At 43.9% G+C, this 21,660-nt stretch overlaps 1 protein-coding gene across 1 annotated transcript in view; it reads right to left on the bottom strand.

Annotated features, from left to right (window-relative positions):
• The window catches only part of GRIN3A (glutamate ionotropic receptor NMDA type subunit 3A), a 610,101-nt gene that overhangs the window by 117,938 nt on the left and 470,503 nt on the right, over positions 1-21,660 (bottom strand). The window contains exon 6 of the mRNA XM_078677625.1: positions 5,204-5,355. Coding sequence (XP_078533751.1) covers positions 5,204-5,355 — 152 coding nt within the window. The remainder of the gene's footprint in view (positions 1-5,203; positions 5,356-21,660) is intronic.

Raw genomic sequence — 21,660 nt, 5'->3', positions numbered from 1 at the left:
GATGACATTGGCAAAGAAAGATGGAGGTAGAAGTAGGCTGGAGTTGAAAAGTGGACATATAGAAATAGACAGAGGTAAGACAGACAGAACGTTTACTTTTTACAGGGGCCCACTTCGAAGGTGGAGACCCTGGGCAATTACCCACTTTGTCCACGCCTTAAAACATCTCTGGATATTCACCATCACATATCACAAGTACACTAGTAACATGGCGGACAAAATATCTATCACGTTTTGACGGAGTATTCTATACGCTAAAATCTAAATCAGGCCCTATTTCCCACACTGGGCTATTGTACGTTCCAAGTTCACATATCTTAGCAATACACCCACATGCAGCTGTAGGCTTTCCTCGAAAGTATGATCACTCAGAGCCATGTTGAGCAATCAATTTAGCACGTTTTTATGCGAACTGCAAACACAAATGGGGTTGTTATGTTCCCAGATTGAGAAGGTGAGAAGAGGGGGTTCTAAAATGAATTGAACTCTTGCTTCCTCAGCAGTACAGCATGCACTTTCTGCTTTTGCCTGAAGATGTAACTATGTCAGATTCCTCTGGGTATGTTATTGCATAATGTAAGTGGGTATCCCGTCTGCATCCTACACTCTATGTCTATCAGATAAAATACAGTCACTTTGTCCTTAAAGAGGAAGGGGTCAATGAGCGAAGTTAATGGATGTTTAAAATTGCACTTAACAGTCATTATGCTTCCAAGATGACAAATATGGCATTGTGGCTGTCATATTCGACATTCTGATTCAGAAAAGGGGGTGGTGATGAACAGAGTGCCTGAATTAAGCAGACCACTCTTACCCAGTCCAAAGATCAGGGCTTGATCCATCACCGTTTTTTAGCTCACTGCACCTCCCAGCTCAGAACTTGGCTATATGCAAATTAGTCTGTTCCTGTCCCAGTGCATGATGGGAACAGGGCAAACCAAACTACCAAGCCAATTCTTATATTCGACATTCTGGCCAGGCATCTTCCCACCAAGTTTGCAATCATCAGTACCTTTCTGAATGACATGCTGCCTGTGACATTCTGTTTGGTGGCCTACAGAAATAGCTAAGTCACAGAAAGATGGATCCATAGACGAATTAATTTGTTAGGGGCATGGTCCCACTGGACTCAACATGTTGAAGCATAAAGTGTGAGTTTACTGCAATACAGAAGTCGCTGCAAATGAAAAAGGGGTCTTCATTAATAGGCATGCATACAATGCAGAGGAAAGCATTTCTGAGTAGGACATCTTGGGGTATGCCAGAAGAGCTGTGAGGTGGAAAATAACACAGTGATGCTCTCCCAAGGTACCTGCTAGATTGTCTGGCATAGTCTTGTATAGCAAATTAATTTCGACCACAGGCTTTTCACAGGGCAAATACGATGAAAGATATTAGATGATGGGGCAGGAGAAACGAAGGGTGAAGAATGTAGAAAGTATTGACTGCATAGCAGCGGGAGGTTCTAAGGAAGTTAGAGAGGGTTTATGTCTCTAGCTTTAAGGATGCATTGCTTGTTACTTACACAATGTAACATAACAGAATACGCTTGTTACTCAAACCATGTAACATAACAGAATAACTTACATTTTAATTCCTTTGGGGGAATTTTGGGGTCAGAACTAGTTGGAAAATATACAAGTACTGGGCTTGGTTTACAGGGCATTCATTTGAGTCTGAGGGAGGTGTGTGTACATAGGGGCATAGTTAGTGGGGGGGGGTGTTTGGGGTATTACACCCCTCCCCTTAAAAATATATATTCTGTAGTAAATAGTTGGGTACAAGTAAACATATAAATAAATAAAACAGATTTCGTTGTGTGCACTGCATTCCCGAATGCGATGCAGTGCGCGCAACAAAATTCGTTTTATTTATTTATATGTCTACTTACCTGTAAAGCTCAGTTATCCATAGATTACTACCCCCCCACCCTGCTCCTCCCCCTCCCCACGACACCGCCCTGCAGGTACACCTACTACCGACCGCGTCTGGTATATGGGCCACAAACGTTTCAATATTAGACCCCCATGAAGTTAGTATCATTTTTGCTGATTTTAGAACTGGTATCCACTGCTAGACAAATCAATAAAGGAGTTTGTATTTGTTGCCATTCTTTTGTGAAATGGTCCAGTTCAGAAACGGAAAAGAGGTGTTTCAGGCAATCCAATTTGGGAGAGTAATTCTAATAGTAATTCAAGTCGTCCAATAGTTCTATACAGAGAGCTCAATACTATAATACATTTATAATGCAAGGTCCAGTCTGCACGTATACTTCATTAGCAAAACATTAGTGTGGCATTTTCTCTTATTAAAACCTCTTTAACATAGAATCATCCAGAGCGTTTCGGTCCTTTTAGGGAATGTCTTTAAGGCTAAAATATGTATTTCCTTCAACAGAACATGTGGTGGCAATCTGGTTTTAGAGCATCTCCTCAATGAGTTCACGCTGTGGGTGTGTCAGCATCATCTGGGTCACAGAGACTGGTGTTCTGCGTTTCCACACATGTGGTGGGATTGAGTCATGTGAACCCTACATAGTGTTGTGGGCTCTCTCAGTTTTGTTAAAGTTCAAGAACCTCAACTCTTTTCCTGATTTCAAAAATAAGAAGCTACTTGTTCTTCTGTGCCAAGATCTCTGTAAGCCTCAATTCTGCCTGTAACAGTTTGCCAGCCAGCTCCAAAAGTTACGCTGGAAGATGTGGAGCACAGTGGCTGACCTTTAATGCATGAGTATAGTTCAAGGTCCAAGTGGAATCTGAGGGCCACGTGTATCAAAAAAGAGTTTTGCGATTCTCAAATTGCGATTTTTAGAGATCGCAATTAGAGAATCGCAAAATGCAGTGTATTTAGGATTTGCTAAAAATGTTGCGAATCTTACATATTCCTTATTGCGAATCGCAAATTGAGTTTCGCAAATAAGGAATACCTTTCCATTCACTGCTATGGGCTAGAAGGCCCATAGGAATGAATGGGAAGACATTCTCAATTTGCGATTACCAATTAGAGAATCGCAAAGTAAGAATGCAATTTCAAGGTTGCAAGGGTGCCAAAAGGACACCTGAAGTATGCCTGTGTGCACATTTTGCACATTTTGCACATTTTGCGCACATACATGCCCTAAGGGCATGTATGTGCGACATATGGAACTTTAAAAAAAATCAAAAAAGTGCTTTTTTAAAGAAAATCGCAACTTACCACCAACTTGAAGTTGGGGGTAATGTGCAATTCCTTAAGGCCAAATAGCAAATTTCTGGTGCTTTCAGAATTGCATTTAAGGAATCGCAATTTGTAAGTCCTTAATTGCGTTTGCAAAATAGTGAATCGCAAATTTTGCAATTCTCTATTTTGCGATGGCCTTTTGGGATGATACATCCCAAAAGGCTTTTTCAATTCGCAAACGGGCCGACTCGGGAAAAAGGCTTGATACATATGGCCCCAAGACCCTGAGTAGCGGGTGTACCGCTAGCATCCAAGGGGACACAGAGAATGTAGCTGAACACCCTGGTAATCTGGTGGGAATTATTTCGTAATATCTAGGAAGCATGACAATTCATGGTAAATTAATTCACACCAGCACAAGTCACCTGTAAGAAATTTCTCGGGTTTTCGACACCCTCTAGTGGGCAATTCCAGTGTGCTGAAACCCTCTAATGAAGTCTTTTCATCAAAGTCTCTTTCTCGTTTCACACATTTATATGCTGTTTATTTAAAGTTCTTCACTCATAATGACTATCTTATATGTATATATATATTATGATTGATCATGTAACTAGTTATCTAATCAATGTGCAGCATTTTCATGCACCGTGCTCCAGTCTCACAACATAAATAAATAAAGATAATGGAACAATGGCTGAGGGTAAATAATAGTTTGTAAAAAGGCCTCTGCTCCAACATGTCCATGTCTTTCTCTCTGTTTCTCCTTGTTTAATTATTAATATTCTGCCCTAAGTAGGTGTTCATACAGCATTGGTGATGGCTACATCAGGTGTTTACTGCTATCCCCTTGGTTATAAGCCACAACCTATGACTCGAGGCTATGACTCAGGGAGTGGGCTAGTATTGTCATTGACAGTGTACTATAATTGACTATAATGATAGATGCTATACCTAAATGCCATAACCTACACACTAAATGCACTACTCATGACGTTGCTCACGATCTGACAATTGACGTCACAAGTTACCGAGATGATCTCATTTGTGACGTAACAAATCACCTTACCATTATGTACAATAACACTATGGATAGAGCATAATTTATTTGTCTGGGTATGTGTTCTTATTTAATTGTGTAGTGCTCTCAGATGTTCGTATTGGCATAAATATTTTGAGTTAACAAGCACTGCATTTAGTTTGCGAGTTATGGTTTGCGAAGTGAATATGTAAATGATGGTACTATATGGGTTTAAAAAAATATACACATCTATAACCATGTCATTGTAAACAAATGTGGGAAAAAATCTCATGTTAGAGCATTTATACTAATAAACACACAATCACACATGTATTAGTACAGTGTAAATATCAAATCATATGTCATTAGCAGAGCAGAGCTAAAATTACATGAGAAAAACACTGCACCCGATTTACAACGTTTTTGCTGTGTATTACACTTGTGGTAGCCATGAATTCCAGGAGCAAGCCAGGAGTACTATAAGAATAAGTCATGCACCAATATTTATGAGTTGGGCCTACTATTTTCTGCATCAAAGAATACAAATTACAATGACTTTGGACAAGGAACCAAGGGGTATATTATCAAGAAACGGCTTTCAAATTATCGTTCTGGTGTGAACATGGGCTTCTATTGGAATTCTCAAGGGCATATTATCAAGCCCATTATCGCTGCTTTAGCTGCAGTTCCCTGCCGCTAAAGCAGCGATAATTTTAACGCCGTTCATGATAATATGCCTCCAACTCTGCTCATACTTACACGGTCTCTTCAAAATGATTTTGTCTCACTGTATGAAACGAATCATTTGCATTCTATTTTAGGTTAACTTTAAAAAATCAATATGTTTGAAAACCAAAGCATAACCCATATATGATAATGCAGATGCATAATGTGCAATATGCAATTTCATACTACTGTTGAGGCAGGCCATCATATGTGTGTGATTGTGTGAGAGAGAGACTAAAACTAAATTGCATGCAAACGATCCCAAGAATAAAAGTAAGAAAGAAAAACAACTGGAGTTACCTCAGTGACAGCAAAACTTCTTTTACCACAAGGGACAACCTTGTACCACTTGTCGTGCAGCGTGTCCATAAACCCACTGGACTTGTACTGGCTGACAAGCTCAGATATGTTGGAGGTAAGAGGAGAGTTTGGTGGGAGGCCAATGCCATATCCTAGAAAGAATGAAGATGGTGAAATATTTATCAGAGGTTTAATTAGAAAATACATCTATTTTCCATTAACAGCATAACACAGAGGTAAATGTCTTTAAACACCATGGTAATAGATTGAATAAAGTAATGTAAATCCAAGTATGCATAAGTCAGCTATCAGTGCACCCCAGTGCCATATCCTGGGACTAGACACAAAAGTGTAACATTACTTAGGGTGCAGTTGACCTTTTAGGTAAGACGTGTGGTGTGGGGTTAATAGTGGGCTCATAAATGCACATTTGCTTCATTGTAATAATGACTTTATAGACAGTAAATAACACTGGTTAAATGCAGGGATACATTGACTCAGCTCAGAATACAGGACAGGTAAATAGAGAAGGCAAACATCAATACACTAGTGTATGTGACTAGCTCCAAGGTCAACTACCCCTCACCCTCATTGTGCATCACTTACAAGTTTTATCACGGTCAGTCTTTTAGATTGTCTCTGTTTTGAGAGAGATGTCAGAGCAGTCCCATGCATGTAGCTCTGTGCAATACCAAAGGGGATGATGGGCGGAGGGTTTGAGCAAATCAAACACTCACCCCCAGTCAACTGATCTGGGTTTAATTCATCATCATCCTTTAGCTCACTCCACCACCCCAGTTCAGACATGGCCATATGCAAATCAGTCTGACCCTGTGCCTCATGGGAACAGTCCAGCCCGAACTGCCAAGCCATGTCTTCCCTGGACTTGGAGCAAGCATCCTTGGACCAGTTTCGGGTTCATAACCCTCGTCAGCCAGGCTATCTTGAATCCAGTGGCAAAGTGAGCAAGGGACCCACGTCTAGGCATACCCTGCCAACTTAGGGCGAACAAAGCGATACCAAGGGGGATGATGGACGGAGCATTTGAGCAAATCAAACACTCACCCCCAGTCAACTGATCTGGGTTTAATCCTTCATCATTCTTTAGCTCACTCCACTACCCCAGTTCAGACATGGCTATATGCAAATCAGTCTGACCCTGTGCCTCATGGGAACAGTCCAGCCTGAACTGCCAAGCCATGTAGCTCTGTGCAGCAGTCAGAGGCACTCCATTAGTTGTCACACCATCAACAATCCAATGTGCATTCTAATAAAAAATATTATTTTAAATGTAATTGAATTTATTTGGACACATTTCCCTCCTGTTTCCTACAGAATTTCCAGTTCTGTAAGACAATACATCTTGCCACCAAATCTTATAAAAGGCAATCATTTTCCAAGAGTCTGATTGTAAAAAGGAACGTGTTGTAAATGTACAGGAATTTATATAGCGCAAATCACCAAGCGGTCTCTAAGCGCTTGCTTAGGGAACCCGTCCTGGTATTCCCCTGTGAGATAACCCCGGCAGGGTATCCGCAAGGTGAAAGCCAGGCATCCCGCTGCGAGGGGCCGTTGTGGAGATTAAGCAAGCTATTGCCCAGAGTCGCAGAGTGTGAACCTGTAGGCACCGGAGCGAGAATTGTCGAGTCCATGGACATTTTAGGACTCAAGTCCCCACCGAGCCGGGAATTGAACCCTGGTCCCGGGCTGACCTCTGCTTCCAGGTCTGCCTCCTCTAACCAGTGAGCCACACTTCTCCACATTGAATAATGTTGATAATGAAGCTGGCAAAGTACGAGCTAGGACTTTTTTAATTGGAAGTGGGGAATAATGTTCACAGACACATTAGACATATTCAACGTCAATGCATAAAGGCCTTTTATGGACAGAACATTGCACAAAGGTGCACAGAGGTGTGGTCCGCCAATACATCACACCAGTGAAAGCCCCTTACATTGGTAAGGCTAATTAACATAGGAGAGTTCCTACTGCAAATGAATTAATGGCCCTGTCTCTTCTGGCATTGTTTGGGTCCCACAGGTGGGTATTCCTACCGCTTCACCTGGGTTGGTCCTCAACATCCCACTGGAATTCTAGGAGAGAAAGCTTTCTTGTGGGGCTGTCCCACCAGCGAAAATAATTCCACTGGCACGACACTGGCGAGACAATGTGCAATATGTTGTGTTTCCTGCTATTGGCGCATCAACATTCATGATCTTGAAAATAAAATACCATCAAAATTCTTGCTATTATATTCCAGAGTTTAACCATCATATGACAATGCCTTTCCAAAGTATATTTGCACGTTTAGGTAATACTCCAGTACGCTGCCAATACTACCAGTGTGCTGCTCCAATGTTCCCGGGTGCTGGTAATATCAGGTTCAGTGTGCCAGCCTAGCAGGGGTTCTATTCAAATGCCTCTATAGTTTCTTTTTATGAATATTTTGATAGCACACCCCAGACCCCCTCACATATATATCATTTACCTGCAAACAGCTCCTATTAATATTAAGCTGCTAATTCCGGAGCGATGGGGAAGGTGTGAGAGTGAGGTGCTGCCGGAGCACTGAAATTCTTCATTGGGGTGGCCCCGCTGACACGTCAGCGGCAGCTGTCCAATCCTGCCATAGTTTCACTTTTTTGGGTGTGGCCTAAATTCCTTTCCAGTGGATTAAGCAATTGACGTGCAGTGGGAGGTGCTTCTATATTGTGTTCACCTGTAGATAACAAGGCTCTCAGTGTGGACAAAACCCCCTCATATTAGACCATTTATAAAGGGCCTGACCGGGCAATTTAGTGACTTGTTATAGGCTATTGAGCACATGGCTTTTTCATTTCAGGAGTATTTTATTGAGCATTTTTCATAAACAATAAACAAGGAGGAAGGACAATCAAATAAAAGAAGAGTCTAATAACACAAGGGTCCATTCTGAGATATACAGTTCGGCACCGTAGAGACCTAGATGGTTGGTAGTGATCTGAACCAGATAACAGTTGACAAATGAGAGCAAAACTACATATGATATCTCGACAGACTCTTAAGATATATGGTATGATAGAGGTAAATAAAGAGAGAAGGAGCACATGGCTTTTTAACTACATCCCTCAAAGGTAAGCAGTGTATGGTATCTTCCCAGTAAAATCAATTCTATCCCAAGTACATTCCTTGTTTCCACCTCAGGATGCGTATTGTATGTGTACTGTGTGGATGTGTGTGTGTGCTTGCATGTGGGTGTCTGCATGTGTGCATGTCTGTACTTGTGTGTGTGAGTGTTCCTCCCCATGGGCTCTGTGAATTGGAGAAAGTAATATAGCGTGCGTTGAGAAAGTGGGAATAGTGTCCCGAAGAGGACACAGTGTTGGTTGTATAAGATGGTGCGCCTCCTTCTGGTTGCTTCTGTGTCCATCTTATGAATGTTACAGCCTGCATGATTTCATCCCTGGAGTTGGAACATATGTATATATCTATATCCTGTAGCCTTTAATACCTGCTCTGAAAAAAGTACCTGAGCTACTCCTCTAATATTGTATTGACAACTCCTGACAACTAGAGCTACTCCTGCTCAAGGAATGTGACCATTGGGACCCAACACATGAATCTTGACCAGAGGGTCCAGACCCCCCACTGCTCAAAGACAGGGAAGAGAACTTGTCTTCCTTGGGGGTGGAGGGGGATTCGACATTTGTGTAAAGCTTGGACTTTGGATGGCCCCGGCCTCCCACTAGTAGCCTCAACACAAGGTACATGCGGCAACGCTTGACCTATTAACTTGTAGTTCATCAGGAGTTGAGGAGACTCTGTAACAATGCAGGGAGACGTCTGCCAGAAACAATACTCTGCATTATGCTGTTTTGCTATGAATTTAGGGCATCTCTACTCACATGAGCCTCTCTATCAAATTTTTAGTACTAGATAATAAATACAGCAAGGACATAAATTAGGTATTTTTGACAACATTTTAAGCTGACCTTTACCTTTACTGAAGTGCCAGAATTCCCTTTTAGATGTAATGTATGCTTAAGGCTTTTTTTTTTTTTTTTTAAAACCTTTATTGTGCAGTATCATCAAACATTTACGGGCCTACAACCATCCGGCCGGCCTCGACGTCTGTCTAAGCACTTTCATAAGTTATACGGTGACTCAGCAGTACATCAATACAAAGTAGCAAGCATTCAGAATTACACTGGAAAACATCAGACCGCCGAGAAACAGGAGATCTAAGGTTCATTTTAAAATTTTAACAATATACGTAAAAGGATAGAAACAGAGAAGGATCAGTAACCATACAGTCCAGCGAGAGTAAGAGTGGGCAACGCCTACCAAAGGATATCTAACGAACAGAGAAACATAAGCAAAGTATCGGCACATAAATAGCAATGGAAGGATAAACTACCACCAAAATATTTCGCGCCAGTCCGTACCCACCCCACACCAAGCCACCCTACTGACCCGAAGAAAAGAAGAAGAGAAAAGGAATTAAAAAAGGAAAGAGAAAAAATAAGGCCCATAGGAACTGAAAACGGACAAAATAAAAGCCCCCCCTCCTCACCCCCCACCCTACACACATGCAGAGGCTACGGCCTACCCCCCCCCAGCAGTGTGTCTGTCGCCCAATAAAGAATACTTGAAATATAGACACAGAAAAGGAAGAAAGAAAGAAGAAGAAACCCTATAAATCGGAGGAGGGTCATACATATGAGCTCCCGGTCTCCCAAGCCACAAGTTCATTCTCCACCCCAAGAGTAAATGGCAACAATAATAAGCAACAGTTACGGTAATGAATGGGGAGAGTCATCAAACACAGCGCAGCTGAATGTTACTTTGGGACATATCAATCCGATCCTCCGCCAGCCAAGCAGCCATCAACTATGAAAGGGAGCACCTAGCCCTGGCCCGTTCGTGCGAGCCCCCCTAAACATGGCCCCTGAGGGAAGCCCGTCCCACCCAACACATAGAAACAAAATGTCCACGCATGGCAGAGGAGAGGTCTGTAAACACAAAATGGACGCCGCCCGTTACCAGTAGGTCCATCTTCACCGACAAACATCATCCCCAGGTTCGTCCGATGACACTCAGTCCACAGCAAGGATCGTGGGGCTTGGAAGGAGGATGCAGTCAAAGGGGCTAACAGCTGCAAAAGCATTGTTCGGGGCAATAGCGACGATACCGTGAACGAAGTCTCAGCCCCCAGGCGGGAGAGATACACTGCAGCGCCACAGGAGCTGGCAGACGGCCGTCCGCAGGCAACAACACTAACAGGGATAATCCGCTCCCCTCCGCACTCGCGGGGAAACATAGTAGCCACCTCAGGAACTGGAGAAGGCAAATCGCCATCCCACTGGGAGCAGTCCAGCCATATTCGCTTCAGAGTGAACGCAACGCCATCAAGCTTCTCACCCAGCTCTCGGTAACCATCCCTCCACGCAGATCGTAGGTCCCCAAGAGCAGCGAGAATGGTGCCACAGGATAGCTCAGGTTGGGGACCCCACATCACCGCGTTACGAGATGACCCGCACACCCCATCACACATCACAGCGATAGGCAGGGTACTGCAGCCTACCTCGTGCAGGGAGCCAGCAAACGGTTCCACCGTGGAGGGAGAATGACAATAAAATGGGGGCGAGGACGGCACCGGCAGGCAGCAGTCCAAGGTACCGATGCCAACAAGGCAGACCTCTAAGGAGCGATCCTCGGTAACAGCCATCTCCTCATCAATTCAAGGCTGGGGCAAATTCGGGGGTGGTCCGCAAAAACCAGGCAAGTTCGAAAATGGGGTCGATACTGCTCACCTCCAGCTTTACACAAAGAAGAAGTATTCCCAGTGAGTCCCCATCTCGCAAATGCACCCCAGTCGCGTGGTGCGAGGAGCTACGCCCCAGCAGCGAAATTCTGTTCCTGCTCCCCGTCGGCCGTCAATGCGTCCTAAAGGGCCAGCTCCGAACAGGCCCGGCTGGCCGGTGTTGAGCAATTAGCACCCGGCGGCATTCAGCTGCGTAGGTCCCGGCTTCAGGGCTATGGAGGCCACCAAACAACTTCCCGAATAACTCCAGTTACCAGGCAGGTAGAAACCCCAGGAGAACACGAATGAGGACAGCGCGCAATCACCAACACCCCGCTGCAGCGCGACCTCAGGATAATAATCAGGATTTCAGAGCGGGGCTCGAGAACTCGCGGAGCCGGGAGCCTACACGTCCGCTCCGGTGGTCATCTTGGCTCCTCCCCCATGCTTAAGGCTTTTAATATACTTTTTTTCTGTAGCGGTTAATTTCAAGAACATTGTGAAACTGATTATTCTGAAAAACTAAGAACTCCGAGTCAACTATGTTTTCAATCTCATAGGTATAATATGACTCACAAGCATTGGAGTCTATGGGCAAAGGCTTTCACAATCTGCATATCTCATCAACAGCGTTTTATCCATGTTTTTAAACACAGGTTTAGAATCAAATGAGCAGTACATGTAGTAATGTAATGATCTAACTTATAGAGGCATGCTAACTGTCTACCTTGAAATCCTCGTGTGTGATGGACCACTTTACAAATACACGTAACATTAAGGATTGTGACATTAAACCCTGCTGTAGGAAATAATCCAAAGAGCTGGAAGTGTGCTTTACTAAAGTTAGTGCATCAAAAGGGTGTTAAAACAAAGCCAAACAATGATGTTGAATCCACCGGCAAAATTGTTGGCCATGGCGGTATTACATCGACTTTGCTGTTAGGTGTCTGACACTGTTATGTTGGAGAAAATTCCCTTTTGCAAGTATTTGTCCACTGTATAACATAATTTCCCTTAATAGTAATAAATAGTCTTTGCTCTAGGGAAATGCAGTTGTACTGTGCTTTTTGTGGACAGTGGATGATATTTGATACAATCAGTAAAGCCATAATTTAGAAGAAGCTACTCCAAAATGGGTACCGCTAGATGATTGATAATTTTTATATTTGAGTTCTATGACATTAAAACATGTTTCAGATAAAACTAAGGGGCATATTAGCAAGGGCAATATCGCCGCTTTAGCAGGACTATTTCCCGCTAAAGCGGCGATATTTTTATCCCTCTATTAGCAAGCTGTCGCTAACAGCAGTTAGCGACAGCTTTTAGGTGATAGCTACAGGTTTGGGGCCCGCTTTGCATGTCAGTGATATTTATCGCTAATGACATGCAAAGTGGGCGTACCCAAATTGTTAGCGACTGAAAACAGTCGCTAACACAGCTATCACCTATTAGCAAGGCAGCGATTATCGCTGTAAACTAACACCTGCTAAAAAGTTGACTTACCTGTATAGTCAATGAGGGGTGGATTATCAGATTAAGCCCCCGTTGGCGTTAATTCGAGAATATCGCTGGATTTCCAGCGATATTCTCGCATTTCGCCGCTATCGCTGGATATTTTAGCACAATGGAGAAAAACGTTGCTCATAGCATGTTTTCTCCGCTAAAATATCCAGCGATAGCCAGCGATAAAAAAAGTCGCTAACCAAGTTTAGCAATAAATATCGCTATTTCTTGCTAATAGGCCACTTAGTTCATTTGGTAAAGGTGAAATGCATCATGGAGTGATGCAAGAATGAGATTTGAAGGACGACTTGGCACGAGGATCATAGCATTTCCCACAAAGCAGTTTCCACCTATTCTTGTGTTTGTCGCATTTGGTCTTACAGTGTTTTTATTGTTTGGTGTATGTATTGCTTCAAGGCTGACATCCAACCTCAGTGCCTGGAGTACCTATTTCCCCCTTCTCTTTCCCACTAGCCTCCCTGTCACCTATTCCATTTCTCCAACTTTCTTGCACTCACCCGACATCCTCTTGCCCCCAGAAGACCCAAACAGTAATTTGTTTCCGTTTTTTCTGCCTGCCGTGCTATTGACAGGTGGGCATTTTAATGGTTCTTCACCTGCCAATATTGCATTGATGTCCACCTGTCTATAGTGCAGGTTAAAACATGTCCGGCAGGTATCACTGAATTGCTTTTTTAATTATTTTTAACAAAAACCTATCCAAAGATGGCAGCAGAAGATATGCACGGATAAACGTTTGCTGTCTTTAAGAAGGTTTTGTTAAAATGAAATGAAACATTTTTAAAGATGGCTGCTACAGATAAACCCTCATCCACTACAGCCATTTTTGAAGGGTATGTTTTTAAAAATGCAACAACTACTGTGGATGCGTGTGCATCAGTGCCAGCCATCTTTGAATGCATTTAGTTTTCTTTTACAAACCTGTTTCCAGGTGGCCACTACAGATGTGTGCACATTTATGAAGGATAGCTAACATACAAAAAAGCTTTGGCAAAACCCACTGGTTTCACGGGGCGACCTATTTGCTTTGGTAGTGCCTTTTTTACATTTGATAATATCTCATCTGCACATTTTGGAATCATTTTATCTGACTGAATAGCTGTAGCAATTACCATTGTACATTGTTTGTGTGATTATATATGTCGAGTGTGTGATTCTTTACATGATGAACATTAAAGCAAAAATAAAGTATTCTTGTAACCAAGACAAAATGTGTTTAATCTGTTCAAATTCTAGACTTTGAATGGTGGTGATTACCCAAAAACATTCCACAAAAAACATTCACTATATCTACACTAGAAAATAAATGAGTGATCGACAGCCTCACTGCGTTCCTGAGCATGAGTTTCTGTTTATCATGATTGTTAATATGAAGAAAAAGATCCTGATTAAAATATGATATACTGTACATAAGAATCAAAAACACATTTGTGTCTATGTAAAGCTGGTGAGATTCTTGCAGACTGAGCTGCTTTGGAAAATCATGTCACCCTTCAATCCTAGGATTCAGATATCACAGTAGGCGTTCAAATGAGCCAATGTTCTTGTGATCTTCAAGAAAATGTCAATCGTCACGTCCACCGCCCTTAGAGCCACAGAACTAACTTAAGACAAAATCCTAAACTTACTACCATTTTCTTATTCACAGAAGGCACTTACTCATTTTGGTATTCACAGAAGACACTTACTCATTTCGGTATTCACAAAAGTTAGGAGTCCTAACTTTAGGACTCCTAAATGCCTTCTGGGAATACCGAAAGTCTTAAAATTACACAAAGGATGCTAAGGGTCTAGATGAAGCTCAAGATATCTATACACTCCCAAGTAATGTATGGAGAGCTAATCAATGTGTTCAGAGAAGAGAAAGAGAAAAAGTATACCCATCAGCCCACCCATTGGTGGAATCTCATCTTCTGGGTTTTTTGGTAAAAACTGGTATCCACTAGATCCTCCACTGAGTCGTATTGTGAAGAGTTCTAGTATAAGATCCACCAGTGAGATGTCTACTATCATCACTCTGCTTTTAATCTTGCCATTATGTTGATCCCCTTAATAAAGTTGTACCCTTGGCATCATAACAGGCAATTTTAATCACTTCTTTAATGTTTTCACAATTTTCTGTGCACTGCAACTTTTCTTTCTACTACCAGCACCACCATTTGATCTTGTTAGCTTGCTCTCACTGGTGGATCTTATACTAGTACTCTTCACAATATGACTCAGTGAAGGATCTAGTGGATACCAGTTTTCATCTAAAAACACAGATGATGAGATTCCGCCAATGGGTGGTCTGATGGGTATACTTTTTCTCTTTCTCTTCTCTGAACACATTAGCTCTCCATACATTACTTGGGAGTGTATAGATATCTTGAGCTTCATCTAGACCCTTAGCATCCTTTGTGTGTGTTTACTAATATGTATTTACATCTTGCTGCTAATACTATCTATTTTTAGAGTTCTTCCTGTAAATTAGGCCAAAAGACTACCTCAGACTTGTCCACTGTACGTCTAGGAGGCCAGGTTGCAAGACTAATCTTCAGTAAAACTTTCATTTTGTAAATGAGTATAATATAGCTTACTTATGCATGTGTTTATCTTTTGCTGATCATAAAGTGACAACAGGTACCCCCTGGACAGGCTAAATTGTGATTTTCTGAACTGGCAAGTGTTATTCTTGAAACAAAGAAAAGATTTCCATTAAGGATGGTAGCACTCACCCACCAGTCTGGTGACATACTTCATCGTAGGACTCCTTCTTGCACATTTTGGGTGTGTGCTACAACCCTGCTTGGCTTGGGAAGCTCCTGCAGTGTCCTTGTCTGATGGAAATTCATTGCTATATCTTGTTTTGCACAACGCACGCCAGGAGGAGGAATTTGCTGATGAGTTGTCGAGCTCAAACCGAGTTGAGCGAGCGACAAACACTGAGAGGAATTGAGCAGAGGGGACTGAGGCAATGAGGGTGGCGGTGCCATGAGTGGGGAGCACCCAGCCCTGCTTAGCCTACGTGCAGCTTCAGGAGTTGAACCAGTCATGCCGGCACTGGGAGCCGTGAGCTGTAAGCGGCAGGGACACACTCGTCAGATTGCTCCCGCTCCTGCTCTCCTTTTGGCCAAATGCACGGAATTAAAAAAGTTAAGTTAAAAAGCAAAATAGTGACCTGGAAGAGAGTGGCGTCCCTCTCTCCAAATCGACAAAAAAAGCCTAAAACACCTAAGAAGAGAAGAAAGTGTGGCGGAGGATGTACATGGAGCAGGAAGCAACAAGCAAAGCAAGGGAAGGCCGTGAGTGGTGGGTTCCACGGGGGGTACAGTGGAATTAGGCCCCACTGCCTTGGTTGAGCCCCAAGCGTGCTTAAGCGACTCAGCCAGGTCGGGTTGGCTTGCGGTGTGGCGAGCCCTTCCCTGGAGCAGCAGTTCATGCGATCCAGCCGTGTGCCACATGCACACGCCACGTCCTGAGTGCCAGTCTTATCTGCCAGCCCCCGGCTACGCCATCCTTAGCCTCCAGGTCTGGCTTTAGTTTGACCTCAGTCTGAACACACCTGGGGCATTTTACCAAAGTGCCCGTGCCCCTCCCCCCACTACACTGAGACTGTACTACACAGAGGGGTGAGGTGATGCTGGACAAGGAATCCAAGTTCACTTGAGACTAACAATTGTGGATATAACATGCCTCAACATCAGCGACCACTGAGCAACGAGCAAGCCATGTACAAATCTGCTGGCCAGTACTCCCAGCCCATAACAGCAACTGACGTTGACTATATTATTGTGGACTGTCGAACTGGCAAGCATGGTCCTTCTACAGAACTCAGAAGTGTTTACCCATAGGGGCTCTGAACTCCCCAGTAAACGAGCATAAGGCAGCTATCAAGAAGTCAGACTTCAAATCTGCTATGGTCCTAGGACAGCAAGTCAATACTCAACTTAGAAGCAAAAAAGGAAAGCCTGAAACAAAAGACAAATTCCACTACTAACCAGTAGGGCGAATACCCCATATTTAGATTAGTGGCTATATCTGGGGAGAAGGAAAACCCTGAACCGTCCCCCCACCACAAGGCACACCACAAGTGGGAACCCAGCACGTGAATAAAGTTGGGGCAAGTAATCTTAACTGCTGTATCGAAGCCACCGCTGACACCCAGGAGATGCAACCATGTAGTAGAATCGCTGAATCAGCAAAGATCACGGGAATGACGGATGCAATATCGAATGTGGCAGATTGGAACATCAACCAAGTAAGTACAGCAACAGAACACCTAGGCAGCTCTCTGGGCACCAAGAATGGAGCTAAGACTTTGACTAGGTCTTGTCTGAGCACTGCACAGCAGTGTGACTCACGGGGAATTTCTCCTTGACCACAGGGGCTAACTCGCTAGGGGGAGGGTTCGACACCGAGCAGGAGCATGCCAGGACATCCACTACCATCCCAACTGCAGGCACCTTTGATTCAAGTTTTCACCAGAAAATTAATCCAAAGTCAACTGCGACATTTTAAATAAGGGGAACATTTTATGCTTATTAGCCCTGATTCCAAATGTAGATAACTTAATGTCATCAGACTATATTTCAATAGAATTTGTCCATGTTGAAAATCTATTAGAGAATAAAGTTACCAAGGCCGCTTGGAGCACAACAGAGGCAGCCCAGAAAGTGCAGAGGGAATGGTCAACATTTAAAAAGTGGGTAATAAGGTTGAGTCCCTATTACGAACCAGGTTGCCCTCTCCCCCTGTTATACTTAGATCAAACAAGAGCGGATGCCTGGCCACCCAAACCTGCACACTCAGGGGCATATTATCAAGACAGGAGATAAAATTATCGCCGCTTTATCGGCAGAAAACTGCTGATAAAGCGGCGATAATGGGCTTGATAATTTGCTCTATGGAATTCCAATCAAAGCCCTGTCTTGATAATATGCCCCTCAGTGCTCTCTATTAATGAGAGCAGCATCCGATGAACAACATAACAAGACATTTAACCCCTTGGCTGCAGCAGTAATTCCGCCGCAGCTCTAGGGGGAAGGGGGGGACGCGCGGCGCCGCACAGCACCTCCATGCTCGTGACGGAACGAGCCTCAGGCGCGCTGTGCTTGTGACGGAGTGGTTCCGTCACGGCCCCGCCCGCTCAATGGAACGCTCAGCGCAGGCTCTGTCATTAGCACAGCGCGTCCGAGGCTGGTGACGGAGTGGTTCCGTCACCAGCACCCAACGGGTTAATAGGTGGCCTGGCTATCTATGTGTCTGCAACAAGCAAAGGCTCAGTAAGAGTACTGCAATCCAAGTCACCTGCAATGAATGCTACCAAGAGATAATCCACCACCATAACGTTAACACTGAGGTGGTGATCATAACTATTTATATTCACCCTAAAAACAGGTCAACCGCTTCAAAACTGTTGATAGAGGAAATCCTAAGGTTCCTGGAGGTAGAGCAAACCTCGAATGTTGTGGTATCGGGACTTTAATTTACATCTCCTAGGATTTCCTTCTGCTGAAGAACTTACTTCAGCCCAACCCCTATATTGGAATCTACCAGCTCAGGGCAGAAATGAAACCCACAAACTAAATAAAACTGGTAGACAACTTTTAGGTGACTTAGAACACTTAAGCATCTGAGCCCTCAACGGCTGGTTCACCTATGAAAACCAGCGGCAGCTTCTTTCCACTCCAACTCCACTAGTTCCACTCTAGACTATACCTTTGTTACCCTTTCATTGTTTCACATGGTTCATTCATACCATTTAGGGGAGAAGACAGACAGCAATCATCTTCCACAAGCAGTGCCATTTTACGCAACTCCGGCAGCATTTCGCAGCAAAGCTGAAGCACCAGGCTTGGTATTCACCATTAATTATCAAATAAATCAAATACTCCCCTTACACTATAAATGACCTGTCTGGAACAGCTAATGCTTTGATTCAACAACTGCTGGTAATATCCAATGGGGCACTATCAAACTGTGAGTTCTTTACTAAAGGACTTGCTAAAGTCTTGCTACCCCAGTAGGAACATAGTCTCAAAAGAATGATACTGGGCAACAGGGACGGACCTCCCAGGCACAACTGAAACAATTAAAGATATTCAAAAGGACCGTGAGCAAAACACTAAAAGCTCTTCATCGCAGGCCAGAGGATTCCACTCTACAGCTAGCCCTGAGACAATGGAAGTCCTCACTAAGGGAACTGAAATGTGCCATAAAAAGGACGCAGAAAGATCAGTTCGGGGCAAGCTTCTCTCAGATGTAAAGAATAATTACAGCAAACGATTCTGGGAAAAGGCCATCAAGGTGCTGCGACCTTCCCAAGGAAGAATTACCTCACACTTGTCTGAAGAAACCTGGGCAAACTTTCTTTTCAACCATTTCAACCTGCAGCTGGCCAGAGGAGCCTCCAGCGACGCCCTGGCAGGACTCCTGCAAACAAACCCTAACAGCACTGACTCGCTGGCAGTCTGCCAACCACCTGCTCCACTTCAACGAACACCAGCCCAACTAAATGCTCCAACGTTGACAATCAACGAGGTAATTAGATGCCAAATAGCAAAGGGCGGACGAAAGAGGTCCTGAGCCCAAACGGCATTGCTCCTGCCCTTTTCAAGCCTGATGCTGGGTACTGGGCAGTGATACTCTAACCAGTCTTTTTTCAAATCAAACTTGAGAGAGTAATACCAGCTTCATGGCGAGGTTCTATAATCTCCCCAGTTTTTAAGAGTGGAGACAAATGCTCAGCAAAAAATATTGCCTCGTAGCACTAATTGATAATGAGGCAAAATACTTTGACCTAATAATTTTCTCTTTACATTTTTGAATGTTATACCATATGCCATTCCTTTTGTATTCATTGCTTCTTTCTGAGGAACAAATTATCCATTCTGCTGAGTCAATTCGCTTCCTGTCCCAGTACCAGGTCGGAGGTCTTCTCTTAACGTTGTTAATCAACATAGTTTTCTTTTTTTCTAAATTGATGGTCAAACCTTTTTCAGTTGAGTACTCCTGTGTGATTTTGAGCAACCATTGCAGTCCCAACTGAGCATGGTTCACCAAGACCAAGTCATCAGCATATAGAAGTCTGTAGAGACTCATGCCACCTAGTTTTGGGGTGTGGAAGTTGCAGGTATTTAGCTTTGGTGTAAGGTCTGCCAGAAAAAGGTTGAACAGAGTGGGCACAAGCACACACCCCTGCTTTAAACCTTTTGTTGGTGGGATTTGTCTACAGAGGTGTGTTCTAGTGCCCAGCATAACCTGCACCCATGTGTCCATTTGTAGCAATATGAGCATGTTCGATAGGGCCTGTGGGAAGTTGTTGATTGGTAGTGCACTGGGTCCTTGCTAACCAGGCCCTGTGCCAGTGCTCTTTTCCTAAAAACAAGACACATGTTCAATTGCAACCTAATTGGCAAGGGCTTTAGCAAACCTGTAAGTCACTAGTGAATGGTAGGTGATCACACTTACTCCAGCAGGATGGCTAGCAGATTAGCATCTCATGGCCGCAAGCTTGAAAGCCTCTACAGCCTTTGAAATGCATCCACAGCTTCCCCAGACCTGGGAAATGCCACCCCCTGCCCTGCGGCTCATTTGGCACCAGACCAGGCAGGAAATTAGATAGTCAGAAGGCTTGTCACACTTACAGGCTAGGTACACCCCTAAGGTGGACCTCCTGAAGTGGACAGTCGAAGAAAAGTTTTTACCTTATTGGTTTTAGTGAAACTCAGAACTCTGGGTCAAGATTATGCCCACTCCCCACAGGAAGTGGTAATACAGGGGGTGTAGACAGCCCAGAGGTAGGTAGCCAATTGGCTACTACCCTACACTTCACCAAACGCCCCTCAATTCAGTATTTAGGGATCCCCCTGACACCAGAGCTTCAGATTAATCTACCTGGGAACAGAAGGACAAAGAAGAGCTGACACCACAAGTACAGAGGACCTGCTCCGAAATTAGTGTCTATCCCTGAGTGGCTGCTGGTAACTTCAATAATTGCAGGACCTACTTGTACAGAAGCTGAATATTCTCCCCAAACCCTTGGTTGACGTCCAGTGCTTCAACAACCACTTAGAATCTCCATTCGGGTAGAGGAGCCATCCCCCTGCATATGCAGGTACTAACCACACTTGTCTGGTTCTTTGTTTTGCTGGCCATCAGGCCCACCAAGGAAGCACCTTGCCAGGAGGAGGTCACCGTAGTTTCAAGAGGTCAGCCATGTCTCTACAGATAGTTTTTGAGACACCAGATCCTCCTGGAGCCCCCTTCACCAATACCCTAGGTACCGGAGCATTTGCCACAACCAAGGCTTGATGAGTGTCCAGTCTGGACACCAATGCCACCAAAACTGACCCGCCCATCAAGGAACATCAGGACTGATGAGGTTCACACCGAGAGTGGTGCTGTTGTCTGTTTTCTCTCCCTATGCAGGTCAAGATCGAGAACCATGAGAGCCTCCAACTCAAATAGCAAGCCGGATAAACTCCTCTGCACCTGAGCCCCACAGCTCGAGTTCACAAACACCGACTGCGCCCCCTTGCTCCCAAGCCCCCCTTTGGGTTCTGCTGGACTTGTCCCCAAGTCCCCACTTGCAGCCTTTTACAAGTACTATGGACTAAACTGTGTAGAGCTCAAGGATACCTGCACGACCACCACCCAGACACACCAGGGCAGGTAAACCTGAACTGCTTGTGGTTCTTTGGACTTTGGCCCCCAAATACCTTCAATCCTAAAGAGCACACTCTACAATCACTTGCAACACGTATTCAGTATATGTCTTTCCTCTCATTGGATAACATTACCTCAAAAACCCTTATTTCAGCATTTCGCTATTCCTTTGTAAAATTCATAACTCCGAAAGTACTTACCTGATTCCAATGATCTTGGTGTCTAAAATTTTATAAAAATCTGTTTTATTTTTCCAACTTGGTCTCAGATTTTTTCTCGAGTGTCCGTACCATTTATTGACTCTATGTGTGCAACAAATGCTTAACACCCCCTCTGATATGCTTAAGGCGCTCGACCACACTACCGCAAATAGAGCACTTGGGATTATGAAAGTAAGCCTCTGTAAAACAATAAGGGAAGTCTGAACTTTTTGCATAGTGTGCCCCTACATTGGCCCACTACATAAAAAGCCAGCTACAAAGTCTGACAGCTGCTGGTTACT

The sequence above is a fragment of the Lissotriton helveticus genome, chromosome 2_1, assembly GCF_964261635.1.
Source record: "Lissotriton helveticus chromosome 2_1, aLisHel1.1, whole genome shotgun sequence".
Classification (NCBI taxonomy): Eukaryota; Metazoa; Chordata; class Amphibia; order Caudata; family Salamandridae; genus Lissotriton; species Lissotriton helveticus.
The sequence above is the reverse complement of the archived record's forward strand: the minus strand, read 5'-3'. Positions and strand labels throughout refer to the sequence as shown.